At 36.7% G+C, this 18,793-nt stretch overlaps 1 protein-coding gene across 1 annotated transcript; it reads right to left on the bottom strand.

The window, feature by feature from the left end:
• Positions 1 to 17,732: 17,732 nt before the first annotated feature.
• LOC145099567 (uncharacterized) lies at positions 17,733 to 18,419 on the bottom strand. Its single transcript, XM_079037123.1, has one exon. It carries the CDS (start codon positions 18,417 to 18,419, stop codon positions 17,733 to 17,735), a length of 687 nt encoding a protein of 228 aa, XP_078893249.1.
• Positions 18,420 to 18,793: the final 374 nt, after the last annotated feature.

Genomic DNA, 18,793 nt, shown 5'->3' with positions numbered 1-18,793 from the left:
CACTGCAATGCCCGACTCCTCTCTGCTAGGGCTCCTTCCCTACCCTCACGACCATTAGTGATCCTCAAAGTAGTCGGAGTAGGTGCACTCACTGCTCCTCCCCTCAACATCGGACAGTCGGCCTTCTTGTGGCCCACTTGGTTGCAGTGAAAACATAATAGGCTTGCCCCTGAGGACAATCTCTGCTCACATGACTAACCCTGCCACACTTGTAGCAGCCCAAACCCCTAGAACGATAAACCCCATTGTCCAGTTTCCCGCATGTGCTGCATTGACCTTAACCCTTCTGGCCCCTTAATTGTTGATATGAAGTTTTGGGTCTCTTCCTGGGACCCTCCCCTACCTGCACCTGATCTGACCCCCTCTTCCTTAGGTGCTCTAAATCAATCTCCTGTTCTTAGGCTCTAGAAATCATATCATTCAGGGTCTTGCACCCTGAAATACTCACAAACTCCTTAATGTCATCCCTCATCATCATGATACCTACCTTCTTCATCTCCTCGTCCGCTGCATACTGTGGAACCAATAAGGCTCTCTCACGAAACTTGGCAGTGATCTCTTCCATAGTCTCAGTAGTCCGGCGAAGATCCTAAAACTATCGTGCCAACTGCTGCACCTCAGTCATCAGTGTGAACTCAGCTCAGAACCTGGTCAAAAAATCATCCCACATCATAGCATCAACAACATCATCACTCACCTCACGTCCTACCTATTCCCACCAATACCATGCCCTGTCCTTCAAACGGGCAGGAAGCAAATCTGACCTTTACCTCCCTGGGGCAGAAACTAGTCCTAAACGCATTAGAAATATCACTTAACCATCTCCTACTGACAATGGGGACCTTCTCCCCAGAAAACATGGGAGCTCCACAAGCACGAATCTCGCGGAAAGAAAGAGTGTGAGCGCCAACGTAGCAAAAGCCTCAGCACAGAATGATCCTAAGCGTTCATCCAAAATCTCCAGAATCCCCTCCTTGACTGAACCAAAGATCATAAGAGTTTGCTCCAAAATACCGCAGGTAATCTCCGATGAGATGAAATCCTGCATCTGCTCGCTAATCGGCTCAGCACCTGCACTTGAGCCGGAACCAGAACCAGAACCTCCTTCCTAAGTGCTCATCACCAAACTTAAATACAACATGCAAATGATCAGAACATACTGAAGAATCCTCCTCCTACAAGCCTCTTAGATTCTCCAAGACTCTCCCCGATTCGAGTATGGATTATGTGCTTTGAGTAGTACGGGACCAATACTACCTTCCACTCCTATTCGTACTTTCCTCAAGAATCATCCTGAATCCTCTAAGTCACATTCTCAAACTGATGCACCAAATACTAACTAAACAACATAACTAAACCCCTTAAAGCACTTCTTAGGGTCTCCTAGGTTTCCGACCTCACCTTGACCTCACCTGCTGAAAGGCTCCTACCAACGTCAACTAACTACCTCATGAATACAGTCACATGCAACAGAGATCCAATAATCCTTCGAGTAAACGACTCAACCCTAGAATGGTTGGACTCAGACAAGAGCTGCGTAATAGGGTCAGATCCATAACTCTGAGATCATTTAACATGTGCCACATGTGACTTAGCATATTCGCTCAGTAGTCGATTCACATTGCTATGAGTCTCACAAAGCACAAAGCAAGCATCATTCAGGAAATGGAAAAATCTAACCAGCATACACTAATCAAGCAATTCTATCCACTTATCTGAAAACCATACTAGCATGCAATTTTAAAAGCTCATAAAATCAGGCATATAAAGGCATCTCTCCTATCATAAAATCACGAGCATATCCTCAGCCCTAATCTAGCATGCAATTTTCATAATCATATCATATATCATAAAAAACATGTATTACTATTCTAGGAACCACTTACTTGAGCTCGACCGATTGCATGCATCACACCCCTTTCTTTGATTAGAAACCCTTTTTAATAAAACATTTATTTTATTAAAATTTTCACCAAACCCTCAGTTTGAGTCCATGCATACACGAGAGTATGCCTGTATCCCTTAAACTAAGGATTTGATACCAACTTGTAACATCCCAAAAAATTTGGGTAAAAATTTCATTTTTAAAACAATCGAAACACTCATTTACCATTTAAACAAATCCTTCGAGATATTTTATAATAAAATCAGTTATCAGAGTACAATCCCAAAATCTCAAAGTCACTGAAATACAGGTATATGCGCTGTGATCAAGCCAAGCCCTTCCCTTTCAAACCGAAAGTAACTAAAACCATAAACCACAAACTGTAAGCACAAAGCTTAGTGAGTTCCCCAAAATACCACACACCATACATAACATACGAGCCATACATATCAAACATGCAATAGGAGGTGCAATGTGCCAACCATAGTCTTGTCATTATGCCACAAGCCGTATCATGTTCTTTCTTTGCAAAGCCGGGGACCAAAACCTTGGGTCTTACAGACAAGTGCCAGGAGCCACCTCCTGGTCTTCCATGCAAGCATCACAAAGACAAGTAGCATATAATCTATAACTACTTATCTACTTAACTGCCAGAGTCTAAACTCCGGTCTTGCATACAGATCTGCCAAGAGTCACCTCCTAGTCTTTCATACAAATGCCAAGGGCCACCCCTGGTCTTCCTATAATACATAAACCAAATGGGCCGGAATTGGCGCCTTCTACCCATAGAACAGTGAGGAGACTCATCTCGACAACTAAACCCACAAATAAATTTATGATTGCAGATCTGCTAGAATCCCCACACTATCAAACATGAATAACATTCAATTAACATTTAGGTTCCAATTCAAATCCAAGAATCCATATATGGGGAAAAAAGACCATTTTATCCCTCACTTAGTTTGGTCCAAGACTAAAGCCTAAACTCCCAATAAAAAAGGCTCACAAAATAAATAATCATCCATAGCCAACTTATGGCCCAAGTTTCCAAATTGGGCCCAAACCCTTACATGGGCCTTACACTAAAGCCCATTAACTTTTCTGTAATCCAAAAAACTTGTTCTCAAATGGCCCAACTAATCCCCAAGCAACCAAGCCCAAAAGATAGCCAAAACATGCTAGACCCAATAGACCGAGTATGCGGGGCATACTTAGCACGTACGTGCAACGTACTTGCTTGGAGGCTTGTATGCTAAGCGTACCTGCTTGTACTCCCAACATACTCACCCCATTAAACCCAAACTTGATTGAATCACTTAATCCTTTAAGACAAAGCTCCAAAACATAGATCTGACTTCCTTGAGCTGGATTATCATGTAAAGTTGCCAACTTTACATACATGGATGGCTAAAAGAAGCTCTTAAGCTTAAACGAGACTTAATAATTGACTTAATGCATGCATGACACCAAAAATATCATAAAGCTTGCACCTTTATGCTCAAGGAGACCAAAACAAACTCAAATCTGAAAGAACAAGCCCTTAAACGACTTAACTCATCCATTAACCCAAAAGGGACCAAAAGCACAACAAACTAACTAAGAAGAGATTTAAACATATACAAGCCATGATGCAAACTTGATACCTCAGAAAGCTTTCCCACAATATGATGATTCTGGAAACAAATCCTTTTCACTAAGCAAGGTAACTTCAAGCTTCTCTACTTCCTTCACAAAGGCAAAAATGAGCACCAAAGTCCTCTTAATAGCTCAAGAACACCACCAAGAGGCAAAGGGGCCGATTTAGGGTTTTAGGAGGTTTAGGGGCTGGTAAAGAGGCCAACCCTAAAGACTTAAAGTGCTTAAATAGGGAAAACTTGCTCAAAAATTAGTGTTTAAACAACCCTCATACGCCCATCGTACTCCTCGTATACCCAATGTACGAGGCCGAGGTTCACGATCATTCCCGTCGGGTACACTAAGCGTACGCCAATGTACACCCAACATACTGCCCTTCGCACTAGTACACCCTGTGTACTCCCTATGTACGCCCAACGTACTAGGGTTCCCTCTTAAACCCTAAAATACTCTGAAGGCCATAACTTATTCGTTATAAATCCGATTTCGACGATCCTTATATCCATGAAAAGGTAACGAGAAGCTCTACACTTTTATCAACTCATACTTTCCATAAAATTTCCTAAACAAAAATCTAATTTCCATAAAAGCCCGCTGCCATTTTACCAAAATACCCGTTGGCTCCAAAACCAAATCCAATTGCCCAAATCATCTACATTACATCACCCACACCCAAATGGGTAACGATTTGGAACCGGGGTTACATGATCGCACCACATCACTCTCGGTTTTTTCCGCACTTAGTGATTTTGGGAATTTGTACTCTGAGAAAATGATACAATTATACTATTTCCGCCCAAATTCACCAAACAGACTTAATAATCAATTGAAACTTTAAAGTTGAACAATAACAATAATTTTGTTAATGGTCTTAAAATACTTAAGAAAAATAAACCAATGAAAAAAAATTCACCAAACGGACTCAATAATGAACTGAAACTTTAAAGTTGAAATTTAAAATAAAAAAAATACAACAAAACACCAAACATTGAAAAACAATAAAAACCATTAGGTAAAAAAATAAACACTTACACAAACAGATGGAGTTTATATCTTGGCTCGCTTTTGGTCTTCTTGGGTCAACATTATGAGGATTGTGGAGAGGAGGGAGAAGCATGGTGATGGCAATTCTCATTTATGTTGGTGATTTTATATCACTAATATTATTGAAGTGTAATGGAGTTATGTTTTTTATCAATGTCTTTTTGACAATTATCAAACAAATTAGTATGGTGCGGAGTGCATATTTGTTTGATTTTGTCATTGTTGAAAGTATACTGCTATTTAGGGGTGAAGCCCCTGAACTGACGGGGGTCCGGGGGCAGCAGCCCCTGGCGGGGTCCAACCTGGTTTTATGTTAGTTGGTGACAGGTAATATGACAGTTTTGTTGGATTAGTGTCTAAGTCCATAACTATTTTGGTATATACTTGACCCGATGGTGCATGGTCCTTTTGGGTTGCCTTCACCAAAGCAACTTGATAGGATGAATTATGGAGAGAAAGGATTAAATATGATTTATTAATATATTATGAGAATAATATATTTCATATTGTTTAATTAATATTAGTCAATAATTAATTGGTAATTAGTTTTGTGACTAAAAGAGATTAATTAAACTTAAGGGACTGGAATTGTAATTATAAGATAATTGCAATTTGGACCATGGATTGCCTTTTATTATAAGGTGGACGAATTCTATGGGAGAAGCCCATATGAAATCGTCCAAGGCCTTATGGAAAGGGCTTCATGGGTTGCTTAGGGCTTAAGCAACTAAATTAGGGTTTCCTTGTTAGATAACCCTAATTGCCTCACTATATATAGATCCCTTAAGGACCAAAAACGTGGGAAATCATCTTGCTAGGGTTTTCACACGGTTTTGGCAGCCTCTATCCTCTCTACTCTTCATCCTCTTGCTTATGGTGTTTGTGAGCCATTAGAGGAGTGACACTTGTGACTCTAAGCCTTCCAAAGTCAATACAAGGAGATTTGGGATTGTTATTGCTGCATAACAATCAAGGAAATATCTTAAACCTAATTACATGTTAATATCGATTTCCATATGCTAGAATTAGGGTTTATAGCCTTGGATAACTTGCATGTACAATACAGAAACCTAGATTCAAGCATTAGGGTTTGTATGAGCACATATGATGTTCTTAGGACCAAAACCCATCAGTGGTATCAGAGCCTATACTGGTTTCAATTGTATTGATGCATTGTATATCTGAAAAATTCGATTTTTGATGTTCTGGAGGCTGGACTCGCCGAGTCATTAGCTGAACTCGCCGAGTCCATGCAGACTCGACGAGTCAACTCGTCAGATAGGGATATCTTCACGATTTCTTGTTGTTTTTGCTTATGGATAGTTACCTTATCATATTAGATCAATATAAATCCGATTTTATGATATATTTGACTATATTCTTAATCTAATTGAAGATATTTATAAATTAATAAGATAATTGTTTCCTTATGTGATAATTGATTAATTATTTTGACTAAATTGATAAATTGTTTTGCAAGAAATCATTAAATAAATCAAATATGGATAATTATGTGATTAATTTGTTAATTTAGATTATTTTTTATTTGATCCTTATTGTTATGAAATGTTTCATATTTTCCCCTTTAGGTTTTATAGTTTAAATTTGAACCCAAAAGTTTTGTTGTTTTGAAATTTAAATAGTTAAAACCCTAATGTTTTGAAATGTTTCAAAACTTGCCCTCAAGTTTTGGAATTTAAATTTTGATTAATTGTTTAATTTTGATGTATATTTAAATTTTAAACCCTAATGTTTGAAATGTTTCAAAACTTGCCCTCAAGTTTTGGAATTTAAAAGTTGATTAAAAGTTTAATTAGGAATGTTAAATTCTAAAACTCTAGTATTGTTTTGAAAAAGTTCAAATCACACCCTTATGGTTTTATTAATTAATTAAGGTGTATAATTAAAAGAGGTTTAATAAATCCATAAAAGTTTAGGTTTACAATTTAATTGAATTAAAAGTATAATTGTTAAATTAGACCACCTAGTATTTTGAAAGTATAAAATACACCCTATACTATATATAACATTGAAAGTCTAACATTATATATATGTATGAGTAAAAGTCAGTCTTACCGTTAGTAGGTCTCATTCATGAATCTGGTCTATAAGGGGTGTTTAAGGAAATTGTCTATAAAATGGCGATTGAATGGGTATCCACTCTTACCCACCGCACTCTTGACTAGTGGAGGGTCGTTAGCCGAACGGGTAGGATAGGACGAAACCTTCCATTATAAGTATAATGAAGTATAAAAGTAACTAAATGTTTTCATAAAATTCCCAATCTTAGTTACTTAGGCAAAAGTGAATTGATGCAATTCCATGAAATTACACTTTGTGCCCTTGCGAAGACATTAGTGGAGCGTGTGTGGTTTACCGGCACACTAAATGGTTCTAAGCAAAGGTAACAAAGGGTGACTCAATGTTTTTCATAGTTCGGTGGAGCGTGTGTGGTTTACCGGCACATCGAATAGGTGACTGTAACATGTGAGGGCACCATGTAAGTTTGCATGGTTATTCACACCCGCTTTGTGATCCTCGGCATCCCAGTCACAAACAAGAGGGGCATATCGAGATTTAAACATGCCATTGAAAGTTCAATGAATCTCAAAGGATCTAGGAGTTTTCATAGATTTAAAACTTAAATTCTTTTTTGTTTTTTTTGGTGGAAATTAGTGAATCGTCATTCACTTACCTTCAAATATTCTGCAATTAGGGTTATGGCATCCCTCTCCCGAGTTGTAGAATATTGTGTTGGGTCCTAGCCTTAGTATCTCATTTGAGTGATTTGCTAAGGACTCATTCAATCAACTAACTTGAATTCGTTTTCTCTCGTATTGTAGATGTCAAAGTTCGACAACTATGGTTTTCCCAAATCCCGTGGAACAAGCATTCCACATGAAGATGATATTCCACGATTCGATCGAGGAACAAGAGATCATACTTCACTTCCTCCTCCTCCTCAAATTATTCTCCCTAACCCACAAGTTCAAAGGCTTGAAAAGTTCAAGATCACTCAAGCCCTTTTGGCAAGTAAACATAAAGAAGGAAAGTCGATGTGTGCACACGTCCTAGGGATGAAGTCACACATTGATAGGTTAAGAATGTTGGGATCCGTTGTCTGTGAGGAAATGGCTGTTGATTGGATTCTTCAGTCACTTCCTAACTCATATAGTGAGTTCGTAAGAGAGTACTATAAGATGAACCGCGACGTGACCCTTATAGATCTCACCTATATGCTTATTGTTGCTGAATCAGCAATGGTTTGGCGCAATAGAAAAGCAAAGTTGATTAGTGAATCTGTATTCAAGACCTCTATGGATATAGACAATGACAACAAAAGACATGCTATGATCAAAAAGTTTGATCATAAGAGAAAGACAATGTCTGAAGTAGTTCCATGTGCTGTTCCAAAAGAGTCGATTTGCTTTTATTGCCAAGAGAAGGGACATTGGAGACGAAGCTGCCCTATTTACCTAAGAGATCTAAGAGATGGGAGAGCCGAAACGTATGGCTCTAATATAGGTAAACTCCATTAACTAACTATTTTAAGCTTATATTCTAGATTCTTAATACATAATGTGATAAGATTACAATTGATGTTTTTTAAGATCGAAGAAAAGAAAGGAAGCTTAAGGGAAGAAGTGAGCAAAATCTAACCGTGAAGGAATGGATTTCGATCGCATTTCTCGAAGATTAGATTCTTGAGCTACTACTTAGAGTTAGAATTAGATTGCTAAGAAAGATGTATTAGCACAGTTTTTCAATGAATTGCATTGTAAGGACAAAATTTTTTCCGCAATAAAATAAATTTTGATTTTATATTATTTATTTATCCTTGTAATGGCGTATATGAAAAATTGATGTTTGGATGTTTCTATTATTAGCAATAATGGATTTGGTTCTTTTTATGTTATTTATGGAAAGTCGAGAATTTACCAAATAGGGAGAGTTTCTCATCGCCCAAGTTTCAATTGGACAGAAACTTGGAATCATGCAACTTGGTTGCACGATGAATGAGAAATTTCATATTTGGAAATTAGACAAATTCATTGACAAAGTGTCAAGTGAAGGACTTGGAGATCGAATACACAAAGTTGCGTGTTGGTCAAGTCCACCATAAGAGTAACAAGATATTCGTCATGATTTACTAAAGGTTTAGTAAATATGATTATACTTATAAGATTAAGTGTAATTCTGAATTGATTGAAAAAGTTTAAATCAATAGTAGAACGAATAACAAGAATCAAGTAGGCAGAAAGATAAAAGTTTCTCCATTCTAAGAAGAAGGGAGAGTACCTTTTATGCTTTATGATAGGTCTTAATGATTATGAACCATATTTCAATTGATCCTCTAAGTACAATTGTATGTTTAAGAAGAGAAATCAAGAATTGAAGAAATGGTTAAATCAAAAAGTCAATCATACTTCGTTCCAAAACAAGTCTTAAAGTTAAGATTGTGACATTGAGTGAAAAAGTATTAAGAAGGTTTATAACATTCATTAAATGTGGTAAGTTATGATGTCTTGGATAAGACAAAGACCAGCTAGGACCAATTTATGAAGTGTTTTGATAAAAGCTACACTAATTCTTGAATATTTGTTTGTCAAGAAATGGTTATTGACAAGAGAATCTTATATGTCAAGGAGTCAGTGGGAGTCTTAATGGTCTAGAAAGGTTTCAAGAACAAATCAAATAAACCTTATCGATCATCACTAGCACACGAGTTGAGGTTTACAACCTATCGTGATGACATTATTTTGGTTCTGTGCCAATCCAATCGAGTTAATTATGCATGAGAGTTCTATGAGTTCTCATTTTGAACGCATAAAAGGCAAAGCACCTTAATCAATGAAAGGTACATTGATAGGAAAGGGTGAGATGCTTAACTACTTAGAAGACATGGTGGGTAGCTGTGCTACCATAATGCAAGAAATCAAGATTAAGAAAGTTCGATCCATATGAGTTTGAATTTGTCGTAAACTTTGGTTTTAACAAATTCACATGGATAGGAACACATACATCTAAGTGTCATAAGATTTCCTCCTTCATGAAAATGATTGTGAGGAAATGCTTTCACTAAGAAATATTTTAAGAAGATAGTGATTGTAAAATTGCATTCTCGACTTCGATTATGGTTACGGTATCCCTTTCCATAATTTGAATTCTGAGGTTTAGCAATTAGTCTTAAGTGTTTAGACACACATATGAACTATCGAAGGCAAAGGTGTATAAGTTCAAGAAGCCTTGATAAAAGATTATCAAAGCACTAAGTATTAGAAACATGAACTTAAGAGATTCAATAAGCATTGTTTTTCTGAAAGTTAAGATGTTTATGAATACATGTCGAAGCTAGTGGGAGCATAAGTGTTATGTTTTATAATAATCATCATGATAGTGGGAGCATAAATGTTATGATTGTATGATTGTTAAGGCACGTATTGCAAGTTGGCAATATTAATTATAGAAAACAAGAGTTATACCTTGCAAAGTAGTAAGGGTTATAAAGTTGTTTTGCTATAATTAAGGGAGAGAATATTATGCTTCATTTCAAATCCAAAGGCTTAGGTTGAGAAATGTTAATAAATTTAGTCAAAGGTACATAGTGTGTTCTTAAAATTTCGATTATGATTATGGCATTCCTCTTCACAATTCGAATTTTGAGAACATAGCAAATAAAACATTATACGTCGTGTCCCATACGCTTCGGGTATAGGATCGATTGCAAATGCTTTAATGTTTGACCATTCTAAAATTTTCCAAATGTCTAGCGCATTTAGAGGGAAAAAGGACTAGAATCGGTTTTGACTAAAATAATTAAACAACTATCAAAGGACAATCCAAAGTTCGACGAGGATTGGTCGCTTGTGAGTAGTTGGAAGCATGATATTGGATGGACCATATCGACATTATTATGAATAGAAAAGATTCTATTAAGAATGAGTTTTCATATGGAAATTATGGAAATGTTTCCATATTGGATGGACCATATCGACATCATTACGAATAGATAAGATTCTATTAAGAATGAGTTGTCATATGGAAAATATGGAAACGTGTTGTAGCACCTGGTTCCTGGTACGTAAATCTTATTTGAGTATTTCTCTTCTTTTAGCCTTGGACTCGGCGAGTCATAGGTCCGAATCGCCGAGTAGATGCGGGTCCCGGGACACGTTTAAGTTGGCGACTCGGCGAGTCCATATCCTGGACTCGGCGAGTCACAACTGTTGGATGAAACCCTAAGTTTCAGGGGTTTGCACCCTATTTAAACAACATATCTGCCCCAAGCCAGCCCCCATTCACCCCCCCCCCCCAAAGCTTCCAACCCTCGTTCTAAGTTGTTCATTTAGAGTTTGAAGCAATTGTTGTGTGATCTTGAAGGTTTTGAGGCAAAAGGGAAGTAGATCAAGAGGAAGGGAAGGAATCCAAGCATCTTTGTGCTCTCTCAGCAGTTCCTTTGAGGTATAACCCGTTTTCCCCATGTTTCTATGCTTATTATTTCATTTAAGTCATTCTTGAGCCAATCCCCAAGCTTGTATGTGCAATATAAGTCGTAATAAGTTGATTGGCCTCTAGATCAAGGCAAGATTGAGCTCCAGGAGCTCAGATCTGTTACCTTTATGGACCCATGTTGCTTGTTCACCCTAGATCTACCCTTTTGAGGCATTTTGAGCCCTAAATCCCTCATTGGTGAGTATCTACACGTAAAGTTGGAAACTTTACGTGTCATTCATGCTCTAGGAACCCAGATCTATAAATGGCATGGACTGGATTCAAGCAGAATCGACCATATAGTAATTGCATGGTAACGACTCGGCGAGTCGTTCATCTGACTCAATGAGTCGGTTCGCGAGTCTCCGAGTTTGTCCCCTTTTCGTAGTGTCGAGTGAGCAGTGAGTCACGGGGTGTGACTCAGTGAATCTGAAGCTGAACTCATCTATGGAGGAACTCGGCGAGTCAATGCCCTGACTCGGCGAGTTCAAGGCAATCTCCTTAGATCAAGAACAGACTCGGTGAGCTGTTCATACAACTCGACGAGTCTTAGCATAAGTGTTCTTCGGATGAAGATGAACTCGACGAGTTGTTCATACAACTCGGCGAGTAGGATGAAGGACTTGAATATCAGTTTAGAAGGAGAACTCGTCGAGTCATCGCCTAACTCGACGAGTAGTAACGGGATTCAGGACAATCGTTTGGGTAGGGACTCGGCGAGTTGGAAAGCCAACTCGGCGAGTCGGGTCAACTGAAAGTTGACTCTGACTTTGACTTAGGGCATGATCAGGGGTAAATGGTCATTTTACCCAAAGGACAGTTAGCAGTGTTTGATTGAGTATGTTGTGGGAATTGCAGCCGGAGGATTTCCGGAGCAGCAGCAGCAGCAGTAGACAGTCAGTTCCCGATCAGATCAGCAGCTACTTCGAGGTGAGTTACCTTCCAGTAGCGGTGGGTCTGCGGCCACAAAGCCGGCCCACCAGTAGGAGTTGTATGTAGATGATTGTCTCCGTGATATGCATCTAGGGATTTCTACTACCTGTGTTATGTTTATGTGCTAGTATGATATGATGCTATGTGCTAGTGACAGTAGGGGGGAGATAGTCCCCGAGGTATCCGGTCGGTAGGGCCGAACGGGTAGTTATACCCAACCATGTTAGATAGATCTGGTATTGTGATACATGTTATGTGGTAGTAGTGGAGGGGAGGAATAGTTCCCCAATACCCGGTCGAGAGGACCGAAGGGGAGGCCAGCACCCAGATATGCTAGGCAATACCCGGTCGAGAGGGCCGAAAGGGTAGGTCGGGCACCCAGATATGCCTGACAATATATGTATGTTATGAGATTATATGGTATGTGGTACAGTGGGGGAACTAACTAAGCTTCGTGCTTACGGTTTTCAGTTTTGGTTTCAGGTACCTCCTCAGCTAGGGGAAAGGAGCCGGCGTGGTAGCAGCATGTCACACACACACTCTCTCTTGTTTCCGCAGTAACGAGTTTATTATGGGATTGATACTCTGATATTTGATTGATCGAATGTTGTGGTTTTCAATTTGGTTTTCGATGTGAAATGGTTTAATCAAACAATGTTTTAACTATTAATGCTTTCATGTAATGTTTTATAACGGAATTTTTGGACGTGAAAATTGGGTCGTTACACGTGTCCATATTGGGAATTGAATATTGAAAATCTATGACTAGATTAGAAACTTTTATGCAAAAGGATGTTCAAAGGAATGTACTTTGAGTGAGAGACATCATATCTAAGGAATTGTCTTGTAGCAATTTCCGATAAAAGACTTTGTAATATCATTGGCAATAGTCTTTGTGACTCTGGTGCAGTGACATTACGAAAGGATAGTTGCATAGAATGTTAGAATCTAGCATATTCTATAAGTAACAAGAATTTGATATTCTTTCACTTATGGAAAAGGATTTGGAGTTGTGAGATGAGAATGATTGGAAATGTGTTTAATGTGATCTATTTCACAAAGTAAGAACCATAGGTAAACATTGTGTGCATGCTAGGAGCATGGGACAAGTGTTGTAATTCAAGTAAGAAGTTGATTACCCGAAACGAAAAATAATGAGTAATCGATATGGTGATAAATAAAAGGTGTTTTATTTATACTCAAAGGTTTGAGGCCATATGGGATTAGTATTAGTCTTGTGTTTCACATTTGCATGTTTTGACTTCCAGAACAATTGAGTTTATTAAGAATAATCGAATTATTCGAACGGGCCACAGTCGTTCATATGTTGGAAGTAGGTATGAATGAAGACTGTCGTGAATTGGTGTGTGGATTGTCTAGAGGAGTATTAGACATAAGCAAATGTTTGCTGCAACGTTCATGAGTGCTTATGAATATGATTTGAGCATTGGATTAGACCCACGCTCACTTGGATCACTCCATGAATTGTATCACGAGTGATTGGTGAGACGATAACATCTTATATTCTTGAAACCGAGATGTGTGAGTTGTATCTTGCAAATCGGTTGCACATTGATAATATGTAAACGTACTAGTAACTTGGTGTTATAAAACATATTGTTGTGTGTAATTCGGTGAGTGCAAGCAAGCATTGTATCAAAGTTTATCCGTTCCTTTTATCCAAAGTAGGATAAAAACGATATCTTTGGGCCCCTCGATGATTTAGTGATGACAAACGTAAATGCTCGGCCGGGCTAGGGCTAATTTGATTTGTTCAATTAGTCAGTCGTCATAAATCGGAAATCGAGATATAGTACAAAGAGAATGATTTGAAATCATATCTCATATGATATCTAGAATGGAGGAATATATTATCCCTTATCTAAGGACACGCGTATCTGATAGGATCAGAGTTGATAGCGGCTTTGGAAAGCTATGATTGCAGATCAGGATCTGAAGTCATACGCAGAATAGTTATTAGACTTATCCAAGTAGGGGACTGTTGGATTAATGTCTAAGTCCATCACTATTTTGGTATGTACTTGACCCGATGGTGCATGGTCCTTTTGGGTTGCCTTCACCAAAGCAACTTGATAGGATGAATTATGGAGAGAAAGGATTAAATATGATTTATTAATATATTATGAGAATAATATATTAAAGGAGAAATCATATTGTTTAATTAATATTAGTCAATAATTAATTGGTAATTAGTTTTGTGACTAAAAGAGATTAATTAAACTTAAGGGACTGGAATTGTAATTATAAGATAATTGCAATTTGGGCCATGGATTGCATTTTATTATAAGGTGGACGAATTCTATGGGGGAAGCCCATATGAAATCGTCCAAGGCCATATGGAAAGGGCTTCATGGGTTGCTTAGGGCTTAAGCAACTAAATTAGGGTTTCCTTGTTAGATAACCCTAATTGCCTCACTATATATAGATCCCTTAAGGACCAAAAACGTGGGAAAGCATCTTGCTAGGGTTTTCACACGGTTTTGGCAGCCTTTATCCTCTCTCCTCTTCATCCTCTTGCTTATGGTGTTTGTGAGCCATTAGAGGAGTGACACTTGTGACTCTAAGCCTTCCAAAGTCAATACAAGGAGATTTGAGATTGTTATTGCTACATAACAATCAAGGTAATATCTTAAACCTAATTATATGTTAATATCGATTTCCATATGCTAGAATTAGGGTTTATAGCCTTGGATAACTTGCATGTACAATAGAGAAACCTAGATTCAAGCATTAGGGTTTGTATGAGCACATAGGATGTTCTTAGGACCAAAACCCATCAAGTTTTTGGATAGGAAGTTGTTTTCTTGTAACTATCACATGACAATTTGAAGACAGGAAGTTAGTTTCTGTTATATGATCAATTTCGATTCATTTTTTGGTACACATTTCATAACATCTTCTTTATTTACACTAGGTGTGAAACCCGTGTATTACACGAGTTTATTAAAAAAATTAAATATAAGCTTATAAACCTTAAGCAATTTGTAAAGTAATAATTTTAATATATAAAAAAGTTTTGATGAATAAGCAATTTGTAAAGGCAGTGTTTTAAGAACCGGTTTTTTAGTTGAACCGGTATGGTGACCGGTTATCGGTTCGACCGCCAAGTGAACCGTTTTCTATATTTTTCATGTTTTTTCCTATTTTTCTACACATACATACATATATAAATAATGAATTTGATGTTTAAAAGTTCAAACATTAAAAATACATATAAAAATAAGTTGTAGATAAATCCAAATACATTAAAATAACACATAACCATAAGTTTTAGTGTTTTACATCAATCCATATACGTCAAAAAGAAAATAAAGTATAATACCAAAACTAAATATGGTTTTGGATGAATAAAAACACATCAAAAAATTTTATAACATTTATTATATGTTTTTATTTTGAGAAAACTAAATAGATATGAAAAAAATCACCAATGTTTATTATGTAAATTGTTCTTTTTCATGTTTTTTATTCGGTTTAACCGGTTTATTTTGATCGGTTCAACCGGGTTTTTCTAAAAACCGGCCGGTTCAATCCGGTTTAAAAATCAATGTAAAACCTGTGATAGTTGAATTGCTTCCTCCCCCGATTCCCGGTCCAACCGGTTCAACCTGCTGGTTCAAACCGGTTTTTAAAACATTGTTGTAAAGTAACAATTTCACGTCCAATGATAGTATTTATTTATGAAAAAATTCATCAAATACAACCTTCATTTAAGGTAATGATGTGAATATTTAATTATATAGTATAAGTACTCTTAATAGCTACTGAATTTTCGGATTAAAAAAGGCAAGTAACTGATTCAACCTTCATTATGAATTGGAATAATTAAACTAGTGATCTGTTAATAAAAATAAAATGAAACCAAAAAGCAAATTACATATGGAAAACAATTAAGTCAAAAATTATAAGAAAATTACATGCGGCAAATTAAAGGAGAATATGACAAGTGGCAAAAAGTTCTTTATTTATTAAGGAAGATTCTAGAAAAAACAGAGTTTCATCCGATTAGAGATTACGAGTGTACCCTCGAAATGTTTTAAACTAAAAGTGTTTCACAACTCTCACTTATCTAAGTATATTGAAAGTGTTTCACAACTCTCACTTATCCAAGTATATCTATACCTTGATTTTCTAACAATTTAGCCCAAATTGATTTCATTTTCTATGTTTTCTAATTACTACTTAGGTTGTGTTGCGCGTCACAGCTAACTGATAAGCTAGCTTATTTTTCAAGTTTTTTTAAGTTGTTATGTTTGGCAAGCCAAAAAGTAGCTTATCCACTAGCTTTTTAAAAAGCTACTTAAAGTAGCTTTTTATGAGTTTTTTTAAAATTTTCCAAATATACCCCTTAATTAATTATAGGAACACACTCTTTTAGATACCCTTTTATGTCATTTTATATCTTTCAACTAGTTTACCAAACGTCATTCTTTATCATCTAGCTTTTCAGCTGTCAGCTAGTTTTTTATTTAACAGTTAGTTTAGCTTTTCAGCTAACAACTAACTTTTCAGCTACTACACCAAATATAGTCTTATTCTCTATAAACAATAACCAAAAATTGATCAAGGTATGGGTCAACTCTCCTTAGATCAAAAAAAAAAAAAAAAAAAAAAAATACACCGAGACCATGGCCCTCAAGGCCCCTGTTACATTCAGCCCCTTGACCAATAAACAGAACACCACAACTCACAAGCATATTGTGAATAATGGCGAAATATGATCCCACAACAGTGGATTAGAATTCTACAGCCTTTAGCCCTTTATGATGTTTATTCTTTATAAGAATTCGGTTATCAAAAAAAAAAAAAAGCTAAGTTGCATTATTCTATGTTAACAAAGAACCACGTCCAAACATTTGTATGGACTAGAAAAAAATCATTGTGACTATATAACAATATAAATTTAACACTATACAATAACACATTTATTGAAGTCCGAAAAACTGGTTTCATAAGATATATATATACCACCTAAAAGGCTAAAACAATGTCATTTTGGCGAGTAACACTTTTATTTGTATGTAAAAGAATCTTATTTGTTATTTATTATACATTATTTTCTCTTAATAAACTTCATTAATATATAATATATTCGTCTTATGAATACATTCATATTTCTTCAAATTTTAAATACAGAATGATTTATAGAAAATGATATTCAATTTCATACAATACTTCCACGAATAATTAAACGTCACCATCAATTAGAAAATCAAATCTATCTCAATGGATACATAAAGCAAGAGCATGTTTCATCATAACTATACAAAATTGATTAAATACCTATCAACCATTCATGTAGAAAACTTTAAGAAAGTACGTTTCATATAGTCAAATCATCCAAAACATATATTTTACAACACCATGTTTGATGATCACAAACAAATCCTTACACAATGACATCAACAAATATATAAATCCGAAAGATTTATAATATTGATTTTGAGTTTGAAAACTTTTAACATGGGAAAAAGAGCACCTAAAAGTAAAGCAAAATGGAATAGGGACAACGCCATGAAAGCGATGTTGCATGTTGTTTACAAAGCCCTCAATCGCATGTGCTTTGTATTATCTTCTTCTTCAACAACAACCCCACCCTACCCACCCTCAAATCCGAACAACTTTCTTTATGCTCCATCATTAATCAATTAATTAACTAATCAAATCAAATCAGTAATCCAAAAAGCTCTAACCTCTACATCTTCATTGATCATATCTGACATCACTTCTTGTTTTTGTTCTTGTTAGATGAGAAGAACGATCCAAATCCCAGATTCAGAACTGGACTGACCCGAACTCCATTGCTGGTAGTGGTACTGGTGGAATTGCTTCCATACCCGTAACTCGTTTTCCTCAATGGAGGTTTCTGAGAAATCAAAGGCTTCTGGATATTTCGTTGGTGTTTTTGATTGAAACCCTCTTTTGAAGACGATGATCGTTTCGAACTAGTTGAAGATCCCGTTGAATGGCTTCGAGATAGCAGAGTAATTGGACATAAACTCCGAGCGTATCCACTCCCGCAACTGCTACTCCTCTTAAACCCCCAAAACGATTTCGAATTTTGTTGTTTTAAATTTAACTCCTCGTCTTCCGGCGGAGGCAGCGGAAGAGATCGTGGCTTTTGGTTTTCCGGACGCGGTGGAGGTGGCGTACGTTTGTTTATGTCGGTGTTTGGTTTAATTTGCGCTGGGAGGATTTTCCCGTCGGAGAAAAGCTCGTCCGCCATTGACGCGTGGTGGTTGTCGGAGTTTTCCTGAACGCAGAAATTGAAATCGACGCTAGCTGATGAAAACGATCGGAAAAGCTGTTCAACTGGAACAGTATCAGATTGAGAGAGATCATACGAGAAAGAAATTCGAGGACTCGTCGTTGTAGCACCGGAATTATCAGAGTAGAGATCTATCGCCATTTCAAAAAACCTTTTTTTTGATGAATTGCTAATGAGGATGAAATTACAGGGATTGATCTTCAAAATCAGAGAACACGAAGAAGATTCTGAGCAAATGAATCGAGTATTTAGGGTGATCGGTTGGTGTTACGTCACTTGATATTGAAGAAAACAGAGCTCTTCCTTATAAGAAGTAACCAACCAACTTCTTCGTGTCTGTAGGAATTTAGAGACGTGGGAGGGATGACTCGCAAGATATAGAAAAACGAGTCAAAGTGTTTAAATTATTGTATTTCCAAAATCGAATAAGTTTATAATAAAATTAGGGTTATTTCTTGACTAGTTTATTGAAAAATACATTTATTTTTTCAACTAAAATCTTCAAATCTTAAGTT

Source organism: Lactuca serriola, chromosome 4 (genome assembly GCF_051521515.1).
Source record: "Lactuca serriola cultivar US96UC23 chromosome 4, Lser_US96UC23_V15, whole genome shotgun sequence".
Taxonomy (NCBI): domain Eukaryota; kingdom Viridiplantae; phylum Streptophyta; class Magnoliopsida; order Asterales; family Asteraceae; genus Lactuca; species Lactuca serriola.
Note: the sequence above shows the minus strand (reverse complement) of the source record. Positions and strands in the feature narration are given on the sequence as shown.

What these genes read in the sequence shown, in the direction of transcription:
- LOC145099567 (XM_079037123.1), bottom strand. Translation starts at nt 18,419, where the DNA reads ATGGCGATAGATCTCTACTCTGATAATTCCGGTGCTACAACGACGAGT.